The sequence below is a fragment of the Bombus impatiens genome, unplaced genomic scaffold, assembly GCF_000188095.3.
Source record: "Bombus impatiens unplaced genomic scaffold, BIMP_2.2 scf_0133, whole genome shotgun sequence".
Classification (NCBI taxonomy): Eukaryota; Metazoa; Arthropoda; class Insecta; order Hymenoptera; family Apidae; genus Bombus; species Bombus impatiens.
In genome coordinates this window covers 275,481-300,675 of record NT_176552.1, presented here as the reverse complement: position 1 = coordinate 300,675, position 25,195 = coordinate 275,481, and the positions used below count along the sequence as shown (strand labels likewise).

Here is a 25,195-nt window from a genome sequence, read left to right as displayed (position 1 = left end):
TTCTCCGATAATCTCGTGCGAGACATAGTCGATAAACGAAAAATGAAAGTGTAACGTTATAAATGTTTAGCCTTTCCTATTTTCTTCTTTCCCTCTCTTCGAATTTAATTGTCGTATCAGCACGGAGATATCAGCGAGGATCGTGGTGCCGATACGGTCAGAAAAAGCAAAAAGAAATATTAAAAAGATGATTGAAAGAAAACAAAAAGAAAAGTAGAACGGTCTGACAGCACTTCATCAACGCTCAATAAACATTGACGAGAGAAATTCCGTGCTTTCTTTCGTTCACTCGACGTCTCGAACGTTTGTAAGTACTTGCATATTGTGTGGATTGTGTTCTCTTCATCTTTCACTTTTCCTTTTCTTTTGCTCTTCGTTCACTTCCTCCCTTTTAATTAACTCTCATTGACAAAAGATCCGTGACAAAGAAGCCGAGGAGCAGTAGAGAGTGCCATCGATGAAAGAGAAGGCCAATGCAGCGTTGGGCAATTGATCGCACTATTGAATCGCGATCGGCGCGCGCCTTCGAGTATATCTCCTTCGATCGACGATCGAACGAGAAATTATTTTGCAATTTGTCAGGCAAAAAAAGAAAAAAAAAGATATATATATATAAGTATATATATTTTGACTTATCTACCTTCGTAGTATAAATCTTCTCATTCAAACCTGAAGAAGATATAACTCGAAACGTATTGATTAACAATTGATTAATAATAATAAAGAGAAAGAAGAAATAAAAAGCAAGAGGGGGGGAGGTAAATAAATTATTGAAAGTTCCACGTTTCTTCGCAAGAAGCTTGCCCAACGCTTCAAGTAACCTAATCTAGTACGATATAGCTACGATGATGAAACCACGGTCGCATCGTTCGTGCAGGAAGTACCTATTTCTAATGATATAATGAGATAATAATAATATTAATATTAATAATAATAATGATTAATAACTTATAATAGAGAGTGCGACTACATTGAATGATTTTTTTTGATGCATACTATCATCGCCACGGATGCACGTTGTGGCGAGCCACGGTGTGTGATGATCCTAATTAATTAGACCCGGGTATATTCATAGTTTAACGAGTAACCGGGACGAGGTTCGATCTTGTACACGGAAAGAAGAAGTTAATAGTAATATAAAGAATTATAAACGATCGCGAGTTACTCGCAGGATCGCTATGAAATAGAACAGTCTATATATATATATGTATATACATATATATATATATTATACGTGTATACCAATATTTCGATCGATGATTGTAAATTAACAAAAAGACAACGTCGATCGATTTATGGGCGACAGATATTTTCATCTGTCGTTAGTAAAAATCGAAAGGTTTATTTATCAGTTTATTTTTATTTATTCGAGTACACATACACACAAACACACACATATATACACAGAGAAGTTCGAATCGAGACCGGAACAACAATTATAAGTGAAAGTATAAATATCGCATCGCGGCTATCATTAATCTCAATACGATGATTAACTGCGGTCCGATCTAGTGCGTTACTTGTTGTAATAAAAGATAAGAAAGAAAAAAGAAAGAAAGAAAGAAAAAAAAAACAATGGTGTGTTACTAATGCGTGTTCGAAGTTTCATTGATCGGCCTACCACGAGTTAGAAATTACTTGATAAGAATACGGTATATAATTGAGAAGTGGCATCTGCCGCGTGTACGAACATCGAACACTTAATACAATGTGAACTGTAATAAGTGTTTGTCTCCATTCACGCCTGCGACTATTTGTACCTTCTTCTCTCTCATTCATTCACTTCTCCTGCCATTCCCGTGATCTGTTTGTATCTTATCCTTTATTGTACTACGACGTCCCGTGCCGTGGTTAATATTGTTAGCGATTTCTGGGTGTACATGGTACTTCTTTTTTTTTTTTTTTTAACATATTTTCTTTCCTCTTTCTAGTACTTTTCTTTTTTTTGTTTATTTATTAGGTTTGGAGATGAAGGAAATAAAGGTTTTTGATCACTCGAAGTGACTTTCATAAACTTCGTTCGTATATCTTTTTTTCACTCGGTTTCTCGTATTTCCTTCTTCTTTTTCAATTTCTAAATCGAAGTACCGGCAGAACGTTTGTTCGCGGAACGTTTAATGGACACTTGGAGACCTCTACCATTCTTAACTACCGTAGCCTGGATCAGAAATTGCTCCAGGATTCCGACTCGCTCCGTTATCGACTGGACGTGCGAGGAATGGTCGAAAGGATGTGAAATTCGCGGGAGTTCGCTCGTGGGACCGGAAGCGGACCAGTTCGGAATCGTCATCCGCGACTCGAAGCTCGAACAGTCACAACCATCTCGCGTTATATTATACATCATCATCACCGGCCATTCTGTGTTCCCCTCGGAATTGTTGTTTGAATTTTTTGCATGCTTCCTCAGAACAGAAAAAAAACACAATTTGAAAATCAAAGACGAACAGAATACCAATTTATAACTGTCCTGTTGGCCTGAATGACAAAAAAAAAAAAAAAAAAAAAAGCAATCTACTCCTAATCGAAGAAGTTGACCCCGACACACTTTTCTTTGCTAACTCCTGCCTGCTGATGTGTGAAAACTATTCAGTCACAGAGTAAAAACGTAATGTCCGAGGAGAGATCGCTGCTCCACGCGTGGATCCACCAGGTAACAGTTTTTATTATTTCCATTGTTTCTTCTACTAGTTTATGTATCTTATTATTCCCCGCACCCCTTGAGAAAACGCCACGATACATGACGCGACGTATACGACAATATCAGTTGAAAACGACAGTTGAAGAAAAGGAAATAACGTGAAACGATTCGAGCGATTATCCTCGCTTGAGAATGAAAGCGAACTTACGATTTGTTGGCTGTAAGTTTCACCATTTCCTTTTTCTTCATTGATTCCTGTAGCCATCTATCTTTTACGGTAAATGATTTTTCGTTTAACGCACTGCGCGTGGATTATGAACTCGAAGGAATATCTTCTACTTGGAATTCAAGCGATTCGTGTATTATTCGAGAAGCTCAGCTGTCTGCTAGCTGTTTCTTTCGGCAAGTTTAAATTCGACCGTAGGTTTTCAGTTAGTTACGATCTTTAGCTTCGGTGAATTATAAGCGCAAGGTTCGTGTTGCTCGACTTCGTCATTAAACGGGAGAAAGAAAATACTGTCGGTAAGGAAAAATGAATAAAATAGATGAAACGATGCTTAGAAAATCCTTCGTAGCACGCCAATAAATTGCTCCACGGTTGTTAGAAAATCCCACGCAATGCGTTGATAGAAAAAGCTTCCACGTAAAACTCGAACGTATATATTCCGATTGGACGATGTACGAGCAATCTTGGTTAAAATTGTTCGAATCGAACTGAATGACGCACAGACCAGAACCGCGTACGCAAGAGAGAAACAGAAGTAAAAAAGAAAAAAAAAAAAGAAAAGGGACGGATAGGGGACAAAAAGTAACATGGACGTTACGGGCCCGGCTGTTAGGATATGCGGTAACCGGGGAACAATGTTCTGACGCGCGTGATTGTTCCCCGTTCACAGTTTCTTGATAATTAATCGAGACTACGTGTGATATGCTTGCAGTGGCACCGCCTGTGACGCCGCCGAAATAAAGCTCGGGAACCGCGATAGGACGAAAATCGCCAGCAGTCCGGACACAGAGAAAAAAATCGTCAGAATGGCACTTAAACAACACCCACCCAAGCAACAACAACCCGCAAGCTGACCGATGGGATCGAGCCGAAAACAGAGATCTTATGAAATACCATCGACACGTTATACACCGACACACGCATATGTACACACATACATACACCAACCACACACACAATGCTATACAGTCGTATACATATAGAGAAAGAGCGGACAAAACGGAAACTACGAAACGACGGGGCGCGTTCTTCGCTTTCGTTGAACGAAACGATTCTGTATCATTGGTAGAACGAGTATGGCGAGTTTCGAGGAAATTTCATAGCAAGCGTAGACGAGGTGCGAGTGCCTGGGTTTGGGTGTTAATTTCGTTGGCTGTTCTCTCGGTGCGTTGACACGTTTGCCATCGGTGGTTTTCTGTGTTGCTCGCCTTCCCCCGTTTTCAATGAAAAAGACGCTAATTAAATATGTAATAAAGGAAAAGACAAGATGTATATCGTTGAACGTGTCGATATTTCAACAGTTTAGCAGTCCGATAAGAAGTTTACAAATTGTATATTAATAAAGTATGTTTGAAATATGTCTTCTATCTATAGACAACAAAAAAACTGATCGAACACTTCGCTATACTCGTTCCACCGATTATGCTCAATATAGTGACCGCGCCCTAATAGAGGGGTGTTTAGAGACAGACAGACAGAGAGGGAGAAAGAAAGAGAGAGAGAGAGAGAGAAAGAGAGGAGAAGGAAAAATTCACATTCGAAGAGACAAAGGGGGTACTCGTCATTCACGGCGGTGCGAAAAATGATCGAGGAAGTTCGAGGCAAAGAAAGAACGAAAACAAAGAAAAGAAGAGATACGATCGATCACAGCTTCAGGCTCGGGCTTCGAGAATCCAGAAAAAGGACTCGAGTTCTCGAGGCAGTTGCTGGCAAAGAGATACAAACGAACGTCTAATCGGAATAGCTTGCCAAGTTTGTTACGGTTGATCCGCACGACAGATCGAAGGATCGACGAGCAAGTTGAAAAGCCTTCGCGACGCGGTGTAGGAAAGAATCGAATTAATCGATGTGTGCCTGTGTTATTATGTTGCAGCAAACGAAGCGGTTGTCGACAAGTGGGCCTAGGCTTGTCTCGTCGTGCTCCGTCGGCAACAGAATTCCTCTGCCAAGCACGAATCAAAAAACAATCCATACACGCGTGTACACACACACACATATACCAAAAAAAAAAATCAATATTAATAACGATAATATAACACTGTAACGAAAAACTAGGTGAAAAGGAGACACGGAATAGAAGCAGGCACGGCCGAAAGCGAAGACACGAAATAATGGAACCGGTGGAAGCGGAGAGGAACCAGACTGGAGCCGTGCGAGAAATTCCAAAATTCCAACACTTTCAGGGAAAGTCGAAAGAAATTCCAGAGGAATTCGCGCGAACGTTACGACGATGTGATAATCACGAGTGAGAACGAAAGATAAATGAAAGATCGAATGATATTTGGGTAAAGACACGACCTGCTGTAACGTTAGAGCGGCTGGACTGAGTCGGTAATGCAGGGAGGAGCTGAGATAGATCGCTCTCTATTATCGTTTTACACCTACTCCGATTTCCTGGCTGACTACCGTGTCACGCACTGCCGCTGCTTTTCCGTTTCATCGTCTACTGGTCCTTGCAGGGATTTTGTTCGCGTGTTTCCTATTCTTTGTACAGGGAATGTATATGTACATAATATATCGTGTTGTATCGTGTCGTCGGTGAAGCCGAAACGCCGCGAAGAGTAAATGAAGAGATTGAAAATCGTGGTTTCTGATGAAGAGTAGATAAAAAAAATGAATGGAAAGGGGGAAAAAAATCTTTTTATGTTTTATCTAGAACAATACGCTGATTTAAATCTTTTGACCGACAGTATGGTTGTTTCTTTTTTTTCTTAGAGTCGCGTAACGATCGAATGGTACAACCATCGCCTTTCGTTATCATTAATTCTATAACTTCTTTAACGTCGGTAGAATTTATTGTAGTGTTAGCTGGTAGAGTTTTTTATCTTTAAAGAAGCTATGTTTTCTTCGATTAATTAGCAAACTAACTGCAGAATTATCGATATCTTTCTTTTTTTAAACTGAGTAAGGAACTTATTACCGGATCCATTTATTTCACATTTCTAGCTCATTCTCTTTACGAACAACTTTCTTCTTTTCCTTTTCTTCTTCTTTCTCTCTTCTTCTGGCTTCTTTTTTTCTTCTATCCATTCCTTCTTCTTTCTCGATCCTTTTTCTCTCTGTCTCTCTTTCTCTGTCTCTCTTTCTCTGTCTCTCTTTCTTTGTCTCTCTCTCTCTTTCTCTCTCTCTCTCTCTTTCTCTCTCTCTCTCTCTCTATCTCATAACTTCCACGCGTTTCTTTTCTCTAATCGTGTCTTCTTATCGCTATCCTTAAAGACACTCTATATTTTCTACTGAAAAGAGACACACCTGTGCATCATCCTGGAAAGACTTTTTCCCTTGAAATGTATTCAAGGTTCCTATCTGAAAAATACTCCAATAACCACGAAACGCTCCAACGGACACCGTCGAACGTCTAGCAGAACGCTTGAAACGCGATGAAACACGCGTTTCCGCGATGATGATCGTCACGATGATTCTAGTTCTCAGTCACCGAGGACGTCGTTGTCAACAGCTCCAATTGTCGTACCTCGAGGATCATGCTTCAGCGATTTTCCGCGAGAGACACAGCGATCGAGGTGAAGAAAACCGGGACGTCGATCGTTGAAAGTTACAGAAGGGACTTCGTCGTTGAAAATTCTGTCGAAGCTCGGCTCCAGGATCGAATTCGCAATGGCGTTGGAGGGTAACAAATAAAGACGAAGGCGACAACCGGTGGCGGAAACGCGGTGGAAAAGCAGTGAGAATCGACGATGCGTTACCTCCCTTTTGTCGTTGGATCGTGTGGTACACGTTTTTAGGACGAGTGAAAGTAATAAAAATGGTATATCCTGATCGGTGACGTAACTTTCAACGGAGGCTTCCGGCGTAACGGTCGTCGTTTCCATTAAAACGACGATGGATCGGTGCCACCCACTCGGAGGGTGTAACGATCGCGGAAGCCTCCTGACGCTCACGAAACTTACGCCACTAGAGAGAAGAATTTAAGAAGAATTGTTAATAATAACGATGTTAGAACATACACAAAACACACACAGAAAAAAAAAAGAAGGAAAAAAATCGATGAAGCTCGCGAGATATAATTATTGTACATAAAAAGAGTAATGAAAGGATACGTTGTCACGCGCGATATTTAGAGAGAAATTGATTATTATTATTATATATATATTATGATTAAGAGACATTAAATATATATATACATATATTTTTCTTCGTGAAGAAAGCGCACAGACAGTCGCTGACCCGAGCGACCTCTCGGACAATCGAACGGACGCCTCTCGAGCGAGAAGGATTCGAATCGACAGAAACGAAGAAAACCCGGATCCCCTGTGCTTTTTCTTTCTCAGCTTCGTTTCCTGATTTTCTTTTTCTTCTTTCGAGTTTATTTGGTTTAATATTAAGATGGAATTAACTGCCTGTGAATATTTCTGATTGTTAGGAGAGAAAAAAAAACAAAGAAATTATCTTTCTTTTACCTGGATTCCTTTTTTCTCTTCATTTGCTTCCTGTTTCTTATCGTCGATATCGATGGAAGATGTTGCCACCCGACGAGTTACTCTCGCTTCCTTTTGTCCGTTTTCGTTCTGTTCTTGTTTCTTCTTGCTTGAGACCCTTGCTCGTAGCTAATATATCAGACGGTTCGATGAAACGATCAGTCGATTCCTACGAATCTTGGCGAGAACACGAACGTAACGAGGAATTCGATTCGGTTACTTTCGCTGTCTGTGCCAGCAACACAATGACTCGTGGCTTGTTGGCAAGATTTTTTACTCGACATCCTACAAAGAACTAACAATCCCGCTGGCTAAGCTACATTCTGATAAAAAAGTTCGTTATCTTTAGAATTAGAAATACGGAACTTCGTTCTTACGAGTTTAAACGTCTGATTTTTGAATTAACGAGCAACAGGCATCGTGTACCGTTGGTCTAGAAATCGTCCAAATATTACACACTGTTAGCTGCTAATAAATTACGTAATAACGTGGCAATAATTAGATATCTTCGAAAATTCGCCTTTGACGCGTTAAACGCGCAATTAATTTCGCTTTGCCTTCCATTTAGCGCGTAAACGCGGAATACGCGCCCCAGTATACGAACAAAAGACGAAAGTTTACATACATAAAACGTTTAGCGTGTTAAGGCTAAGTAGCTGCGCATTTTTCCTCGATAGCGTAATTTTCAAACGTCTGTTCGAATTGGGCGACCGCACCGATTCACAGCAAACCGATGACCCAATCAACCACTGAGTCATCCGTAAACGAGAACGTTGGAACGCGCAACGATGTCGTTTTCAGCAAACTGTGACACTTTTGATCTCAAGTTTTTCCATCGTCTAAGCTCGTTTCTAAGATGCTCTCCCGCGTTCTCTGCCTTTTGACATCTATTTCCCACGTATCGTCACTTCTCCCAATTTTTCAAACTATCTTCTAAACCACTGATTCAAGCTTTACGCAAAGTTTTAGGAAATTTTTAATAAGAAACGATAGTTATCTTGTCAAATTTAGTAAGTTTAGCATATTATCGCGGTAATTATGGAAAGACGAATATAACAAGAGAATTGACGATGGACTCTACTTCAAAGAAATAGAGCCAATCGCAATTTCTTCAAAGAAGAAAGGAAAAGACAACGGTGGTATGCCAGCGAAACGGACGTCGTTTTGGTCCATTGTTACACGAAAGGACGTTGCCTAATCGTTCTCGCTCGAGGTCGCAGTACACGTCGAGAAATTTCGTTGTATTCTTCTGAAAACGGCGGCAAGCCTTGCGTTATTTTTAATGTTGTACGTGAACAGCTCTGTACGAATAAAGGTTTGGAAGTAACGGAGCGAATGGTCTACGCTGATCCCGCTTCTTTTCAGCAAATGGCGAAGAAATTGGATTTGCCAGGACAATCGACAGTGTGTCGAACGGAGATGCTCTAAACCGACGCTACTTTTCGGTAATTTTCCCGGATTCTTAGAGTGCAATCTCTGTACGAATGTTTGCGTCCAAATATTGTGAAACTTCTTTATCTACGATTCTCAAGATTCGCCAGTTTATTTTCGAGATTTTGGTTTGGTAATGACAATTGTTTAGTATAATCGTTCGAGACGGTTAAGATTGACAGAGGGAGAGAGAAATACCGAGGAAATCTTTGCTAGAAAAGAATCTTTATTCCTAATAATTCTATGGAAATATCACATTGCACATATTTGTCCTTCATCGACCTACATCATCATCTCATTCTTCGACTTCAACCACTCGTTCGTCTCACGTACACTTCGAATAAAAATTACAAACTATACAATGGCCGTTCGCGTTGCTTCAACGGCTGTGTGATAAATAAATACAGGATAACGTTGGGTAACACAGAGTTGCAGCAGGGACTCTTCACCATGGAATTATTCGCCGAACGACGAAGACGATTGTTAGCTTATGGGCGTCTCCTGTGCAATTTCTTTTAGCCGCTGTTTGAACATTTCCCGGATTTCGTTGATGGGCTTCACCAGGTAGATGGGTACGTCGTCGTCTCGTCTCTGTAATAAGTCGATGGCAATCGATCAAGATGAAAAATCGAGCGCAATATGTTTCGAGTACAAAGTTTTAATCTTGATTTACGAGGCCACTTTATCGACTAAGCTTCGTCATTAATTTTAGTACAATTTGTTAATCCGTTCCCGAGTTTCGTCACGCGCGATTCTAAGCTTTCGTGAATCATTTGTTTGCGAAAGACATTCTGATTGCCCAACGCGAGGAACGTAGTTGCAAAACCATAAAGAATATTTTTTAAAAATAGAGAAATATACAGGGTGGTTGGTAACTGGTGGTACAAGCGGAAAGGGGGTGATTCTGCGCGAAAAAAGAAGTCGAAAATATAGAATAACAATTTTTCGTTTGAGGCTTTGTTTTCAAGAAAATCGACTTTGAATTTTCGCTCGGTACGCGTGCACTTTATCGCGTCTCGTTATAACGGATCTCACTGTAGACCGTTGTCTCGATTGACGTTATTTTTTTAATTTTTAAAATTTTTAAATTTTTAAATTTTTAAATTTTCAAATTTTCAAATTTTTAAATTTTTAAATTTTTAAATTTTCAAATTTTCAAATTTTTAAATTTTTAAATTTTTAAATTTTCAAATTTTCAAATTTTTAAATTTTTAAATTTTTAAATTTTCAAATTTTCAAATTTTTAAATTTTTAAATTTTTAAATTTTCAAATTTTCAAATTTTTAAATTTTTAAATTTTTAAATTTTCAAATTTTCAAATTTTTAAATTTTTAAATTTTTAAATTTTCAAATTTTCAAATTTTTAAATTTTTAAATTTTTAAATTTTCAAATTTTCAAATTTTTAAATTTTTAAATTTTTAAATTTTCAAATTTTCAAATTTTTAAATTTTTAAATTTTTAAATTTTCAAATTTTCAAATTTTTAAATTTTTAAATTTTTAAATTTTCAAATTTTCAAATTTTTAAATTTTTAAATTTTTAAATTTTCAAATTTTCAAATTTTTAAATTTTTAAATTTTTAAATTTTCAAATTTTTAAATTTTTCTTCTATATTTTCGACTTCTTTTTTCGCGTAGAATCACCCCTTTCCGCTTGTACCATCAGTTACCAACCACCCTGTATATTAAAAAAAAAAAGAAGCGGAGAAGTATTTTTAAAGAATAGAACAATTTGAAAGACGTCGAGTTGTGTCCACTGGTGATTTAAAACGAATGTAGTTGCACTCTAATTTTCAAGGAGAATATAATTATTAATAACGTGATACCTGAAACAGTACTTCTCCTTCAAAGTCCACGAGCTTCTGTTTCCTGGCTCTCAACAGTAGTCCTACGCATTTGTCGCTGATGTGGGTGTAAATGTTGAATAAGTCGCCAAACGTGATTGCGATGATTTCTGGTCGATCGCGACACGGCGTGCCCTCTTGATGAATAATCTCGCAAAGTTCGAACACCTCTTTGAGGATGTGCGCCGTGGCTTTGCGACCACGAATATCTGTCAAGGAGCCAGCTTCTGGTCTGAAGTTCAATCAAGTATTTCGTTAAACACTATACTTCTGAAGACTAATAACGATCAGTCGCTTAAGTGCATGAAGAATTTTCTTCCAAAGTGACGCTAGCTCACCTGCCGTATTCTTCTTTCGAGAATTTCCTTTTTTCGATGTTCGAGCCGGATGTGAACGGATTTTTGCTCTGCTTGTCTTTGTGCTTGTTCGCGTATTGGTCGAACATCGCTACTTTGTCGCTGAACGATTCCTGAAAACAAGAAACAGCCATTGAATTCTTAACTTCTGACCAGTTTTACGTTGTAAGGCGCACAAGTGTATTCTTTAATTGTTCTGCAAAATTAATTCCATTGAACATTGTACGTTTCGAGCATTTTTACGCGGAACTGTTGCAATTAAAAATATTTCGTCCTCGGATTTCCATCACCTCGCGAACGATTATCGTTGCATCAACGAGATAAAATTAGATCGCAGCGAACGTCACGGAGAAGAGAAATGAAAGTTACTTTGACATATCGATAGGACATTGAACGAAATATTCGAAGCAAGAAAAGTACCTTTGCAATGAGAAAATTGTAGAACGCGCAACGTTCCAAGCGACCAGGAATATTCGCGAGAAGACTACAACATGGTCGAGCGAGAACTGACGCGGTGCTAGAAGCAACAGCGGGGCTTCTAATGCTCGAATAATCCAGCTGAGAAAGTATTTGCCTCGCGTAATCGTGAAAGCAGCTTGAAAATACATCGATCTAGCGCGTATTTACGACCATTCGGTGTAACAATCGAATTTCCAACATTTTTTTCTTCTTTAACGAAAGAAATCATCGAGATTAAGGCCACGTCGGAGATATTTTGTATCACTTTCACTTGGAAACGCTCTTTCGACAAGCAAACGAAAAATTATTCAAACAAATTTTTCAATCCAAAGATTCTTTCAATCTGAACCTGTCAGTCGGATGATTTCTCACGCAAAAGTTGCAAATTATCGCGATTCGCACAACATTTTTCGTTTTATATTATTTTATTGAATTACGTTTGATCCATTTTATTCTATTACTGCAAAATGGATCATATATAAATCCATAAAATAATATAAAATAAAAAATAAAATAAAATAAAAAAGTTGTGCATCTATTATTTCACTTATGAAACGAAAGAAACGTTTTGGACAACCTAATACATTGCCTTAACTTCTTTCCGGTGTAAATGTGGCATTCGATAATTAAAGCGAAGCATCGAAACAATTTTATTTCAAAACGCAGGAATAATTGATAAAAACCGATCGTCTTGTTCTACTAGTTTCGTTCGCGAACATTGTTAACAGGTGAGCATCACTTACTTCGTCGGAGTCACTCATCGTGCAAAATTCTAACGTTCGTGAGAAGTTTGCAGTTTCGAATAAATTTTGAAGTTCCTATCGCTGATGCACGGAGGAGACTGAGGATTCGAGGCAAGTGTTAGGAAGATGACAGTGCTACGGTACGTCTAATCAACGACGTTGGATGATGGCCAGTTTCGACCATTAAAGAGCGGTCCTGACCATATAAGACACCTGGCTGGCACTTCGACAAATTGTTGCCGATGTATACAATCAACGACCGAATTAATTTTCCGAATCGAAAGAAATGACCACGGCAGGGTCTTGCGTGGAACGAGGAGTCAGGATCTCGAATAAATATTAGGATTACTGTCTGACGCGTGGTTACGATTTCCTGTAGTTTATAATTTAGAAATATTAATTACGTTCATTCTATATATTCCACATAGTAATCGCGTATTTTATATTTTACTATAGGAGCTACTAAGATCCTTCGTTGCTACGAGATTTCGATCACCACTCTACAAGAATTTATTTTGTCGTAATTTGTACTAGGAGCTATTTATAACGTTACTGTGAAAATAGAAAATTTGTAGAATTTTTAGAAAAAGATAGAGATTAATGGCGACGTTCGTTTTCAAGGAAACTTCCATTGTAATATGTACGAAATGATAACAAAATTTTACTACATGAAAATCGCCATCGTACGTCGATCGATCAAAAGGCGAAAGAATAGAAGAAAATATATAGATACTTGCTAACCGTGTGCAAAGAGAAGCGTAAGAGAACTAAGGAAGGAACGTATATTCAAATGATCGAAAAATCTAAATGCACGGAAGGTAAACTCTGTGCAGGCGCGATGACGCGCTCGGTTCAGTAGAATAGGCCCACCCTGACCAGACGCAAGTTCATTGTCAAGGCTGGCCAAAACTACTAGGTCGCTCCACGAGTAATGTAGTTTCTGCGACGCTCGAATTTCAAATTATGAAATTCACCACGACAGGTATTTTACGCGCTAGGAATAGAAAATTTAATAGAAAAATAAAAAGAAATATGGATGATGAGAAAAGACGTTAGTGTCATATAATCCATTGCAGAATAGAGAAGAATTATTCGTTACTTATCAGAGCAGAATGGAATTAATTATTAGAAAGAAACTAAGAAATATTAATGCAATATAATCGGACGAAGATATAATTGGTTAATTAACAAAGAATAGCTATTTATTCTCATCTGACATATGGTAAGAAGGAAATATATTAAGCCAAAGAATCTGCATTATCTATGGAGTGTAAACGAAGGAAACTATAACTGATTAATTACCAACAGATAATTAGTTATCTTCAGATGCACCTGACACGAGTTACGCTTCTGCATCGTGCATAATCAACTAGACCAATTAAGTACATCTCTTAATTAAAAGTACAATCTCTCGAAGGATAGATACGTTTGAAAAAACCGGTATTACATATATACAAATATCTAAGAAGAGTCACAGTCTGTTTCATGCATAACCAACCGAACCAATTAAAAATACAATCTCTCGGAAGATACTCACTAGCATTACCGAAGACATCGTTTCGCCGTGAACTGTGAAATTCGATGAAACGAACTAGACGACGAAACGAAATAGAAAACTAGAAGAGGAATAAGGAACTGGACTATCCGTAATACTGTTTGGTGCTGATTCGTACGATTCGCGATGAAGATATTCTCGCGAGGTCTGCTAGTCTCTGGTCACTTGTGTGCGAATGCAGCGTCGCGACGCCTCGCGTCTTTTTATAAGATACCAGCTACGTCAAAAGGCTCCCACCAAGAAATTCCAACTGCCGAAATATTTGCCGCGTTTCCGAGCCAATTCCACGGGAATTCGCGCCGTGTCAGCCGACACCAACACCGGAAATGATAATTCTTCGGCATTGGGACGCGCGCTGCATCCACCCCTTTATCTTGGCTTGGTCCGTTCATCAAAACCACGGCTATTCCAATCAGAAGATCGTACATCTTTGTCGAGATTTACGTTTCTACTTTATTAAACATCCGTAACGCCATGACACTTGCAGTTCGTATTTTCGTCGTAACGTTTCTATTCTATTCCAATACATTTCAAAAATGTCTTTTATGCCGCTATCGTGGTATTCGTGGCGCCACTGTATTTCGTCGACTTGCGACACGAATTGATGGAATTTGCGGCAATAGGAAAGCAGCTGCCATATTAAAATCGTATTTATCGGAAGAGAAAGGAAGATACAAGTTTCATATCGTAGTTGCGCAAAAGTTTATTACTACGAATACTAGTTGACGATGAATTTATTCGAAAGTTTCGAAAAACCATTTGATTTGAAGCGATTTTCGGCTGGTTTTTATTCGTTTGCTCAAATTACTCAAAGTCGGAAAGCGGAGTGGCCAGTTCATCGCCGCGAACCCTTCAGTTGTGAGTTCGATTGGAATCGTTTTGGAAGCGAATTTCTGACAAAAGAAAGCCACGTTTTCTCGATTCCACGTGTTTTCTACCTTTGCAAATTCTTCGCGGACGATTACAACGAAGAGGACTCTCTCAAAATTTGATAAATCAAAGAGAAGCGAAGATGATCACGATCGAAGATAACGCAGCTTTGAAGAACATCTTGTACCTTAAATTAATTATCGATATAAATCGCGACGAGATGATCGGGAATAAAATCGAGGACGTTCCAAACGCTCCGCCAGGAATTAATTGCAATTTGAACATCGTCGCGCGTTTCCTACATTCGGCTCCATGTTGTGATATTTCATTTGAAATTCCTGTCATGTATCCGCCGTATTTTATTAATAGCAAATAGCGGATTCGCGGGGGATACGCGGCTTGATTTGAAGATACGTAGATTCCTGGAATATCGGCTTTCAAGGAAACGCGGCACACGTATAAAAGTGAAAATATGCGAACGTAGAATCGAACGTTCGTTTGGACCGATGCGTGCGAATGATACGCGTTCCGTGCTAATTTTAAATGCCGGCATCTTCCAATGAAATTCCAGTCCATACACATGGCCATCGTTTTCAGCATACGCCGACTAAATTAGACGCTGAGTAGACAATTCGGTTAAGATAGAAATCGATGAATGAATTTATTCGTCACGGACTTTGTTGTTTCATTTATTTATAGATTCTTTCTTACTACTAGTGAAGATTGCTCGCTAGTTTCTACGATACATGCGTTACGATATTAGTATTCATTATCTAGTATTGAAATAGTAATACTGTTTAGTATATTGAGTTGTTCGAAAAGTTTCTTTCGTTTCATAAGTTGATAATAGACGAACAACAATTTCTGTTTTATATTATTTTATTGAATTAGGTATCATCCATATTTCTATAATTATGTTCGTGCATAATTCGATAAACTAATAGAAATAAAATAGAAAACATTGTGCGTCTTTTATCTCCTTATAAAACGAAAGGAACTTTCCGAACAACCTAATATTAAATAGTACAATTAAATTGGTTTATGGTGTTTCGTCACACTCTTTACGTTAGTCGTTGCTCGTTGTTCGCTATTTACCTCTTACTGATATTTCTTGTTTATTGGTTTTTATTTTTACTTCGTTAATTGTTACTTATCGCCTATTCAATAACATCGAAGTAATTACTTCAAGAAAAAATTTACATCTTTATTTATGTATATCCATCTTTATTTATGTATATCCGTGATTTATTTATGTATATCCGTGACCTGGAGACTGCTATTACGCAGAAATATTCTAAATAAGGAGCGGTGCATATTATTGTACCTTTCAGTATACAGTATATTTTGGGTTGCAAGGTCTACGAACAAAGGAATTAATAATCAGATTTCTATTTATGTTCCCTGCAGCCTCTAGCCAAAGCTTAACTTTTTTGGTAATGTCCTTTTGCTAGAAATATATGAACGTGCCTTCCTATCGTTCCATCGTCTAATGACACTAAGAGAGTAATGATCTGAATCAGCATAAACTTATACATTATACTTCTACCTTTAATTATCGCAATACAATTTTCTATTACAAATTCATCCACTCGTTCATCAATCGGTCAATCTCAACCTCAACAAATAATTACTACGTGTTATCGATTTATTTATTGTTGAAGTGGTCACCAAGTCTAAGAAAACTCTATATCTGATCTTTTTAGTTTTCTCAAGCACCGAAGCCATCGACAGCGTATAGACAATAGACTGGGACGAAGGCAGACCATAGACAGTAGACAGGCTTCCGGGTTTTCAGTTATAGGGTAACGCTGCTAGTGTACGAATCAGAACCAGCTCAAATTATATTCCTACTTGTACTTACACTTCTGTATTAAAATATATTTTCTATTTTGCAATTTATCCACGCGTTCCTCTGTTCGTACATCTAATAAACTCAACATTTATTACCTGATTATACAGGGTGGTTGGTAACTGGTGGTACAAGCGGAAAGGGGGTGATTCTAGGCGAAAAAAGAAGTCGAAAATATAGAAGAAAAATTTAAAAATTTGAAAATTTAAAATTTTAAAAATTTAAAATTTGAAAATTTAAAAATTTAAAAATTTAAAATTTGAAAATTTAAAAATTTAAAAATTTAAAAATTTTAAAAATTAAAAAATAACGTCAATCGAGACAACGGTCTACAGTGAGATCCGTTATAACGAGACGCGATAAAGTGCACGCGTACCGACCGAAAATTCAAAGTCGATTTTCTCGAAAACAAAGCCTCAAACGAAAAATTTTTATTCTATATCTTCGACTTCTTTTTTCGCGTGGGATCACCCCCTTTCCGCTTGTACCACCAGTTACCAACTACCCTGTAGATTGCCATATATCTACTTATTGTTATTAAATAACACCGTCACGTTATTTAGTCTACCACTCGTTATAATCGTTGTTACTCGTTATTTCTATCAAATACTACATACAGTACCTTTGTGCACCAAAATTAACATCATCGACGTCGTTATGGAATAATAATTTACTGGTTTCAACGACATTTTCCAGTCTCTCGTTAATCATCGACGTATCAACCACGTAGAAATAAAATTCTCGAATTTGCATCAAAATTTCTCGTGCGAATTTCCTGCATCGAACAGAACACGCAACGCTCATCTCCTTCACGTGTCATCGACGGATTCCAAGTTTCCCCTTGGCATGCACACAATGCTTCAGAAACATCGAGCCTCTGCACCAATTTCAAAATCGAGATATCGATAAAATTTCTAGCCGAGTTTCTGATTTATGATCAGCCATAGAGCGTTCGTCTGTTCGCTTAAGCTCGTATATCGCCATCTCGTCAGTGACAAACAGTTTCTGTCGTGTTAAGTTAATTTAAGACGTTCTAGCGACGACGCGAGATTCTGCTCGTTACAAGAGACGAGTACCCATACTCGTTCCGGTTCTCGTTTTGGCACCGATTTCGCGTCCAACACTCACTAGATTGTCACGCGAACGTCACGTGGACAGGCTCAATTTCGAGGACTTCCGTTCCGGAGTAATAATATAATAATAATAATTGGAACGATGACGGCGTCGACAAGAACTGTTCACTCTTAAAAGGGTGTCCTGAATTAGAATGTTCTAAAACAGCGTCTTTTTGTGATTTTTTTTAGAAGGGAAAGGAAGAAACGAAGTTATTGAATTTTGAGGCATGGTTTTATACATATGCAAAGAATACAAAGAAATTTTTTTTAAAGTAAAAAACAAAAATTACAACAGATTTCTAAGCCTATTTCATGGGTTGCAGTCTTTAATCGGCGAGGAAGATCCACCTCGTAATTCTTGACTGAAATAAAAACCATAAAAGGATTAAATTATTGTATATTTTTCTTCTGGGTGAAGTAAAAAATTTCGTCGAAAAGTTTATTTGAATAATTGTTATAGCATCTTAAAGTTTATTTTTCTTTCTAAAACAACACATTTCTGTCTAAAGTAAGTGGTCCCTTGTTGGTTTTGCGCAAAAACGTTTTAATCGAATCAGGTTGCATTTTAATGGGCTCGTCGGACGCACGCAATTTTATTTCCTGATATCTTACGTTTTCTGGGAAATTAAGGTGATTCAATCTTTTCAATGGCATCGTACGTATTTTATAACGTTGCGACGAACTATTGCTTCGACAGGTATTTCGACTTTAAAGACAAGGAAAGAGGCGAAGCGGTATCTTTGAGTTCACGTTGTCTTCGTCTTTCGTACGTTAAATTTGACAATTGAGTAATCGCAGTAGACGAACGGTGACAAAATGAAGAAAATAAAACAGTCATTTCGTTACAACTTAATTCTATGTTATAACTTTTATTTCCACTGTTACACACTTTTCAAAGTGGTCGCGACAGCTAACTGGTTAACAGTTTGTACTTCGCAATTATCGAAACTCTTTATGAAAAAAACGCGTGGTTAATCTCCGACTATAAAACGAATCAGTGCGACTGTCGTCCCGAGAAGAAATAACAAAATGCTTGGTCGATGAGACGGGCTCTTCCGTCATCGTTTCGCTATACTTTCGTATTTACTTTCGTATCTGAATAGTTTAGCGCAACGTGTCCCCTTCGAACGTCTTCGAAGGCTATAAATACACGGACAGGTAAGCACGGCCAGAGTCAGTCGTTGATACAGAGAAATATTTTCTGGGAAAATGTCCACCGTAACCGAAGCAACCCCAGCGCGAAGGTTCTTCACTGACCTACGCAACAGATCGCGCCCGTTCATTCAACGTGAATCACAGGTTCGAATTCTAAATACGCGGCCCACGTTCGCAGATGCGATACTATTGAAAAACCGAGAATTCTGACGCATCGCAGGTAAATTTAGTGCAACATCCTCGATCGAAGGCGGAGGGGGCGGTGCGAGCGTACGCGAGCGATCCGTGTCGTTGCTAGCCGACTCGTAGCTTGTGTTTGTAGCTCGTCGTTATAAATGTCAGCGGTGACGTCGTCGTTCATTGATCACATCCAACCACGTACAAACGTAACTAATTCGTCGTCGTTGTTTCTTCGACGCCGGAGCTGATTCCTTTTACGGTTTCGCGGATCGGACGTCGGTCAGTTGGAACTCGCGAGCGACGTTACGCTAAAAGAAGAATGAGCGGAACGTAGCTCGGAACCGCGCGACCTTCCACTTTTGCGTACTGTCGGCGAATCTCACGTTGGGTGTTTGGAATTTCGGGTCGTTCGACAGATTCGTAGGCAAGTTGCAATTCGAGGATCGCTAAATTTTCACAGAAAACTGGCCGATGTTCGAACTGCTGGAACTTGACGAGAAGAAAAAACATGGTCTACTCGGGTTGGTTTTAAAGAGCACAGAGTGTGCTTTCGCAGCTTCGAACTTAATTCTCCGGTTATAGCTTCGACACCGCGACGGTACAGTTTTCGTCTGCAAACGGCGAGAAAATATCGTAACTCGACTGTTTACTGTCTTCGTCTTGTTGTCTTAATTGTCGATCGTCTTTGTAAAGGGGAGATTCGTCAATTGCCTGGATTTGTCAATTTTGAGAAGAAGAGCGACTTTAGTTTCGTACTTCGTTTGAAGAGATCTTTGGCCGTTTAAAACGAGTTCAGACAGGCCGTTGCGCGATTTTCTTCGCGAGATCGCTACGAGCTGAATATGGACGATCGTTCGGTGAAAATTCAGCGATCCTTCGATTTTGTTGTGGCGAAGCGTAGGATTGAAATTTCATCGAATGGTATGCGCAGAGATAATATTTATCGGGTAGCTTCAACGTAAAATTCTTAGAATTGGCATGGAAATAACGCGATTCGCTAGTATGTACGCGCGATACCATTGCGTGGTTCTGATTATCAATGGCGATTCATCGAACAAATCACGGGATGTTTACGACGAAGGTCTGCTGTTGAGATGTGCTCGTCGACGCAGTAAAAATATTTGTCAGCACGTGAGAAAATATTTGGATCAAAGGTTATGAATAAATTTTGTTTTGCTTGCACACCGGCCTCGATGTTGCAGGCAGATTCTCTTACTCGACCAATTAAAATAGCGTTTAATTCTCGCATCTCGCATTTCCTGTTAATTCCTCTTCCAGATATTATGTTCTGCATTAACATTCTACAATTTACATCTCAAATCCAATATTCTCCAATCTGTACGTACCGCTAACACGTTGCTCACATTCCGTATATCGCAAATTGTAGTATCGTGGACGAGGGGCCTGGGGGATGTCGGGCGAATTATAAACAAGCGGTTGCGGAACACGAGGCTAAGACAAAAGACAAGGGTTTGCTAAGGGACATAAACGAATTAACATTCATCGTGAGTTGAGAAGTCAGAGAGTGGGAGTCGCGTTATCGAGAGAGCGTTGGATCCGTGCTGACGAGAGCTTTAAATTAATTATCTAGTTGTCTTAATTATAATACGTTATTGCGATTAGTTCACGTTAAACAACCATCGTTTCCTGTTTAATCAACATCTGTTGTCTAATCCATTTATTGTAAGTAAACTAATCGTAGTATTGATCCTACAGTATCTTCGCCACTTTGCCTATAAATTAATTCGCAATTAACGGCCTTGTCGGTCTACGAATGTTCGAGCCAAGCACCGGTTCTAATTTTCTTGGTTAATTGTACGGCATAAATATTGCAGCAATTTATAAAAGATTAGAAACGATTTAATTGAACCGAGGCGGTGCAGCGTGTCTGACATATGATGGACGCTTTCACTTGGACTCAGACGTACATATTCTCGGAATAAATCTCAAGAAAGTTAATATCGGCGATCTAAGTATTAAATATTTACACTGTTGATATTTGCAATTCTAATTTTTCCATTGAATATAACGCAGATAAGAGTGTTTCGTACTTGATATATAGACGCGGGATTTATGCGATTGTCTGAGTCTGATTTATGGCAGATAATTCCACTTTCTGCGCACGGATTTGCACGTACGTTTGGATAGGGTACAATTATGAGACAGGTGCTTCGTTACAACAGAATGACGAAACTTGCGTCCACGTATGTACGTGCATACGTTGCGTCTCGTAGACACACTGTGCAGATCTCAGAAAGATATTTATACAGCTTCGAATATATTAGCTTGTCCGGAAAGTGTCTTTATTTCGCAAACGTGTTTTTTTACAACAATGTACAACAAGTCTGTCGCGGTGTTTATCTCGACAGAAGAAAATGGATCGTACGTAAATCGACAAAATATTATGAAACAAGAAACGTCTATTATTTGCTCATAAAACGACAAAAGCTTTTCGGACAAGCTAATAATAACGTTACACGTAATGTGTATCGATAAATGAAATATATTTCGACACTTTCTATTACAACAACGCCTCGCTTGTACGTTTTACGCCTTCTATTTAATCGGAGTTGTCTTAAGATGAAAATTAGAAAATCACAAGCGCGCGCGATCTGTCGTCGACGCATTTGAAGTTTCTTTGACAAACGTAGCACGTGTGTGATAGATACACGTGTCTGATAGAGAACTGGAATTATCTACGTGAGCACGCTGCACACGATAACGTCGCGTAGGAGACACAAAAAATCACTAAATTAACTGATCGTCTCGTAAATTAACAAATTCGCACTTTTAGATATGACAGTAACATTTATTGTACGAATCCAACAGAGTAACGGTGCAGAGTGTTATAACAGAGTGTCTACGGTTGAGAATCTTGCGACAGAGTGCGTCGAGTGCTGATTTTGGGTAGGTTTGTATGTTTCGGTAGGTTTGAGCCCTGTGGAGGAGTCGTCACCGGACGTCAGTCACAGGTGGCTATCCTGTTACCGTCTTCTCGGCTTGGGACTCGATGACTGTGGCCTGCAGGAGGTTTGTCAAACGTGGTTATCCTATTATTGTTTTATGGCCCTGTGACAATAGCCTTGCGATGCTGTTTTTACGAGAAAACCTTCTAAAGTTTTCCTTCTTATTATTATTTAATTTGCACTTTACAATTTGTCCAGCTGGACATCTGGTAAATGACTTCTAAAGTGTATCCTAAACCATGTGAAAATAAATCAGCAGAAAAACATGAATGAAAAACAATCTTGAAAGATTGCAGCGAGTAAGAAGTATTTCAAGCAAATAATGAGAAAACTCGACAAATCTAGAGGATTTGGAGATCTTAAAAAAGAAATGTACAAAAGACCATAAACTTTGTATTATTCTTCGATTCGAATTAAAGAAGAAACCCGAAAATAACAGGAAGAAGCCTCGAGAGAAGCTTGAGCGAGTGGTCGTTGGTGTTTCGATAAAACTATACGATACGACAAGCGCCAAGAGGAATCCCGCGACGACGAACCACGCGAAAATCACGCACCACGTCCTTCCGTGCTCGTAAAAAAGCTTCTAAAATTAATTTTAAGGAATTTGACACGGCACGGCGCTTTATCGAGTTTCTCGCCGGCGACCTTCACGATGGCGATGCTCCTGCACGTTTCTCTCGTCGTTCATCCTCTGACTCGCGCTGTCGCGAACTGAGAAAGTGGAAATAATAAGCGAAAACGTTCGGAACGCGAAGTTAATGTAACGTAACCAGGCGGGATCAGAGCTGGAGCACGTGTAGGATATAAATAATTCAAAAATGTGGTCGTGCCGCTCGTGCAATGTTCCACTGTTCCTGAACGGAGGTACGACGGTGTCTTTGTCAGCGCGGAAATTTCTACCTTCCGATTCGTCGTTCAACCAGACGACAAACTCGTCTAGAAAATTCCTTTTCCGCTTTGTAGATAAGTTTCGGTATCGCAAAATGCTACGGCATTTGTGTCGTTTCTCGCGTTTCGTACCCTAAACTTTTCTCCAATTAAAGCTCGAATGTATAGACTTTCCAATTGGTTGTTTACAGATGTAGATATTTTGGTTTTTGTTTTTGTTTTTTTTTTTAGGTCTGTACGTATGTGCGTGTCAGCTTAAAGAAATAGAATTGACCTTGAAATGTTTGAAACGCCTTCGCTTCCGGACCGGACTCACGCGCCACATGACGTACCATTAAAAAGCGTTTAATTTTACCTGACGAATTTTTCTCCACCTTCTGTCGTCTCAGCTCTTCCGATTACGGAGAAACCTAGAAACGATATCGATATCGATATTTAATTAAATCTGATCTTCTTTTTTTTTGTATATCTCTTTACTAGAAGAAAAGCTAGAAGAAAGACAGAGGTTTATCATGTTTTTAGAAAAGCTTATATTTACCATATAATGTTATATTATTATACTAACACGTACATAACGACGCGTACAACGATACGATATTTAGCCTGGCGGTAATTTTCGAGCCACCGTGACGATCGTAGAATTAAAAGCGACGTTGTAAAAACTGGGCTGTCGCAGCTGTAGTTCGCAATTATCGCGAGTTTACAATTTTACAATTAGAGTGGCGCGTGAGACATTCTGAACAGATAATTCTCGAATTTGTCACAGTTCGAGGTTTCCGACGCTCGCAGCACTCGAACGTTTCTCGCCGCGTTCCTTGTTCTTTGGTTTCTTCTTAATTTCGCGAACTGCGCAGCAAATTCGACAGCAGCTGGCAACCACCACCGAATCCCGAAGTAATTAGGCGAATCAGCGTCAACGTGCTTACATAATCGCTGTAGATTCGAGTCGTAAAACGTTGCGAGACGACACCCTCTGCCACCTCGAACGACCAATACACGAACACGCGGACGACAAACTCAATTGCACCGAATTGCTTCGCAACAAGAAGAGGAGGCAGTCGTTATAAATAAATTTGAGGCAGCTCGGTGCGTCTCGTAGAAAAATCTCGACCGTCTATTCGCGAAAGAAGCACAGAGTTTCTAGCGTTTTTCGCGTGGTTCCTCGTGCTCGACCCTGATTATTTATAGGTGGTAGAATTTGCATCGGGAAAGGCAAATAACGATATCGTCGATCTTACGTCGATAATAATATTTTCTAATATTCTAATCTTCTGATATTCTCAATCGTTAGACGATAACGTCTGACGAATTCGAAGTGATAATCGAAAAATTGGTAATCGGAACGAGAAACAACTTTTAATAATTTACGAAGATGCGAATAAACTGGATAACATTAGGATGTTTTCATAACGAGATGAATAGCAACGATCGACGTAAGTTTGTCGAAATAGCGAACGAAGTAAGTTTATCGAGAATTATTCAAAGTATATATGTTTATGCTGGACGTTTTATTTTGAAATTAGAGAAGGAACAGTGAAATTAACGAAATACGAGGAATATGGTTTATTTTTCGTAAGAGAAATTCGAGCAACCTCGGACGATAAAAAGGGGAAGTTATGCGAGCCATCTGGAGAAGGTCGAGTGCTGGCGCCTAACCAAGGTCACGGATAGAGGAATTTACGACCTTTCGAGTGTTCGACGAACCCTCTTTTGTGCCTACGCTTCAAATACCTTTCACAGATTTCACCTGCCTGCTATTATATAAAATGTTCCATTGTTGATTGTAAACAGAAGTTGGTACCTAGAACTTTAATGAATAGAAAGCCTCATTCATGGCTCGATTTAAAGAAAACATTTTGGCTTTGTGTGGCTCGTTAAGCGTTTCGCTCTGCTATTATTATTTAGTTCACAGCAGATACGAGTTTACACACTTACGCTTACGTAAATAAATAATTCGTCGTTCGAAGGATTTATTTATAAAACGGCAGGTTTTATCCTATTTATCGAAGGAACATCCGCCGGTGAAGTAAATCGTTCTTTTTTCCTCTTCTGTTTTTTGAGATAGAAATATTGATTTATTTATAAAGTAGCAGATTTTAATCTGTTCGTCGAAGGAATAATTTATCTCGATGGAAGATATCAATCTTTTAACATTCAATACATCTCGATTTAATATATCGATTTCTAAAGTACATAACACATTTTGTCCAATTAAAAATGTATTTTATTGCTATCCAAATGTATAGTTTATTTGACATGTATATAATCATTTTATCTTCTTCAAATTTACGAAATAATTTCTTTCGTAAACGATTTCCCCTATTCACGAATTACTCGAAAATGAAGTTACGTATTTCCTCTTATTGTACCTTTCTGTATCTTTGCCCGGTAAACATCAACAAGATATACATTGTACACTTTTCTCTCTCCTTATTTGTATAAAACAATACATTATAAAATAGCCTACCTACCGAAAAAAAAAAAAAAA

General features: G+C 38.7%; 2 protein-coding genes and 1 long non-coding RNA gene across 4 annotated transcripts in view; 2 read left to right on the top strand and 1 right to left on the bottom strand.

Moving 5' to 3' along the window:
- Window positions 1-6,902, top strand: part of LOC100741129 (calcium-transporting ATPase sarcoplasmic/endoplasmic reticulum type) — a 55,612-nt gene extending 48,710 nt beyond the window's left edge. Inside the window, exon 13 of the mRNA XM_012381440.3 lies at window positions 3,577-6,902. Within this exon, the coding sequence (XP_012236863.1) occupies window positions 3,577-3,605 (29 nt within the window). The 3' untranslated portion in view covers window positions 3,606-6,902. The remainder of the gene's footprint in view (window positions 1-3,576) is intronic.
- Window positions 6,903-8,934: 2,032 nt separating this feature from the next.
- On the bottom strand, window positions 8,935-13,909 carry LOC100740938 (actin-binding Rho-activating protein). Of its 2 annotated transcripts, none has more exons than XM_003486769.4 (4): window positions 13,667-13,909; window positions 10,910-11,040; window positions 10,554-10,803; window positions 8,935-9,319 (listed from the first exon to the last, which is right to left on the bottom strand). In XM_003486769.4, exons 1-4 carry the CDS (start codon window positions 13,682-13,684, stop codon window positions 9,212-9,214), a joined length of 507 nt encoding a protein of 168 aa, XP_003486817.1. In that variant the 5' UTR covers window positions 13,685-13,909; the 3' UTR covers window positions 8,935-9,211. The 2 variants fall into 2 exon arrangements, with proteins under 2 accessions (XP_003486817.1, XP_003486818.1); XM_003486770.4 differs by lacking the exon at window positions 13,667-13,909 and adding an exon at window positions 12,130-12,328.
- A 9,555-nt stretch (window positions 13,910-23,464) lies between these two features.
- Window positions 23,465-25,195, top strand: LOC117151271. The gene is made up of 2 exons (XR_004461058.1): window positions 23,465-24,166; window positions 24,231-25,195. It is a non-coding gene; the product is annotated as an uncharacterized LOC117151271 (long non-coding RNA).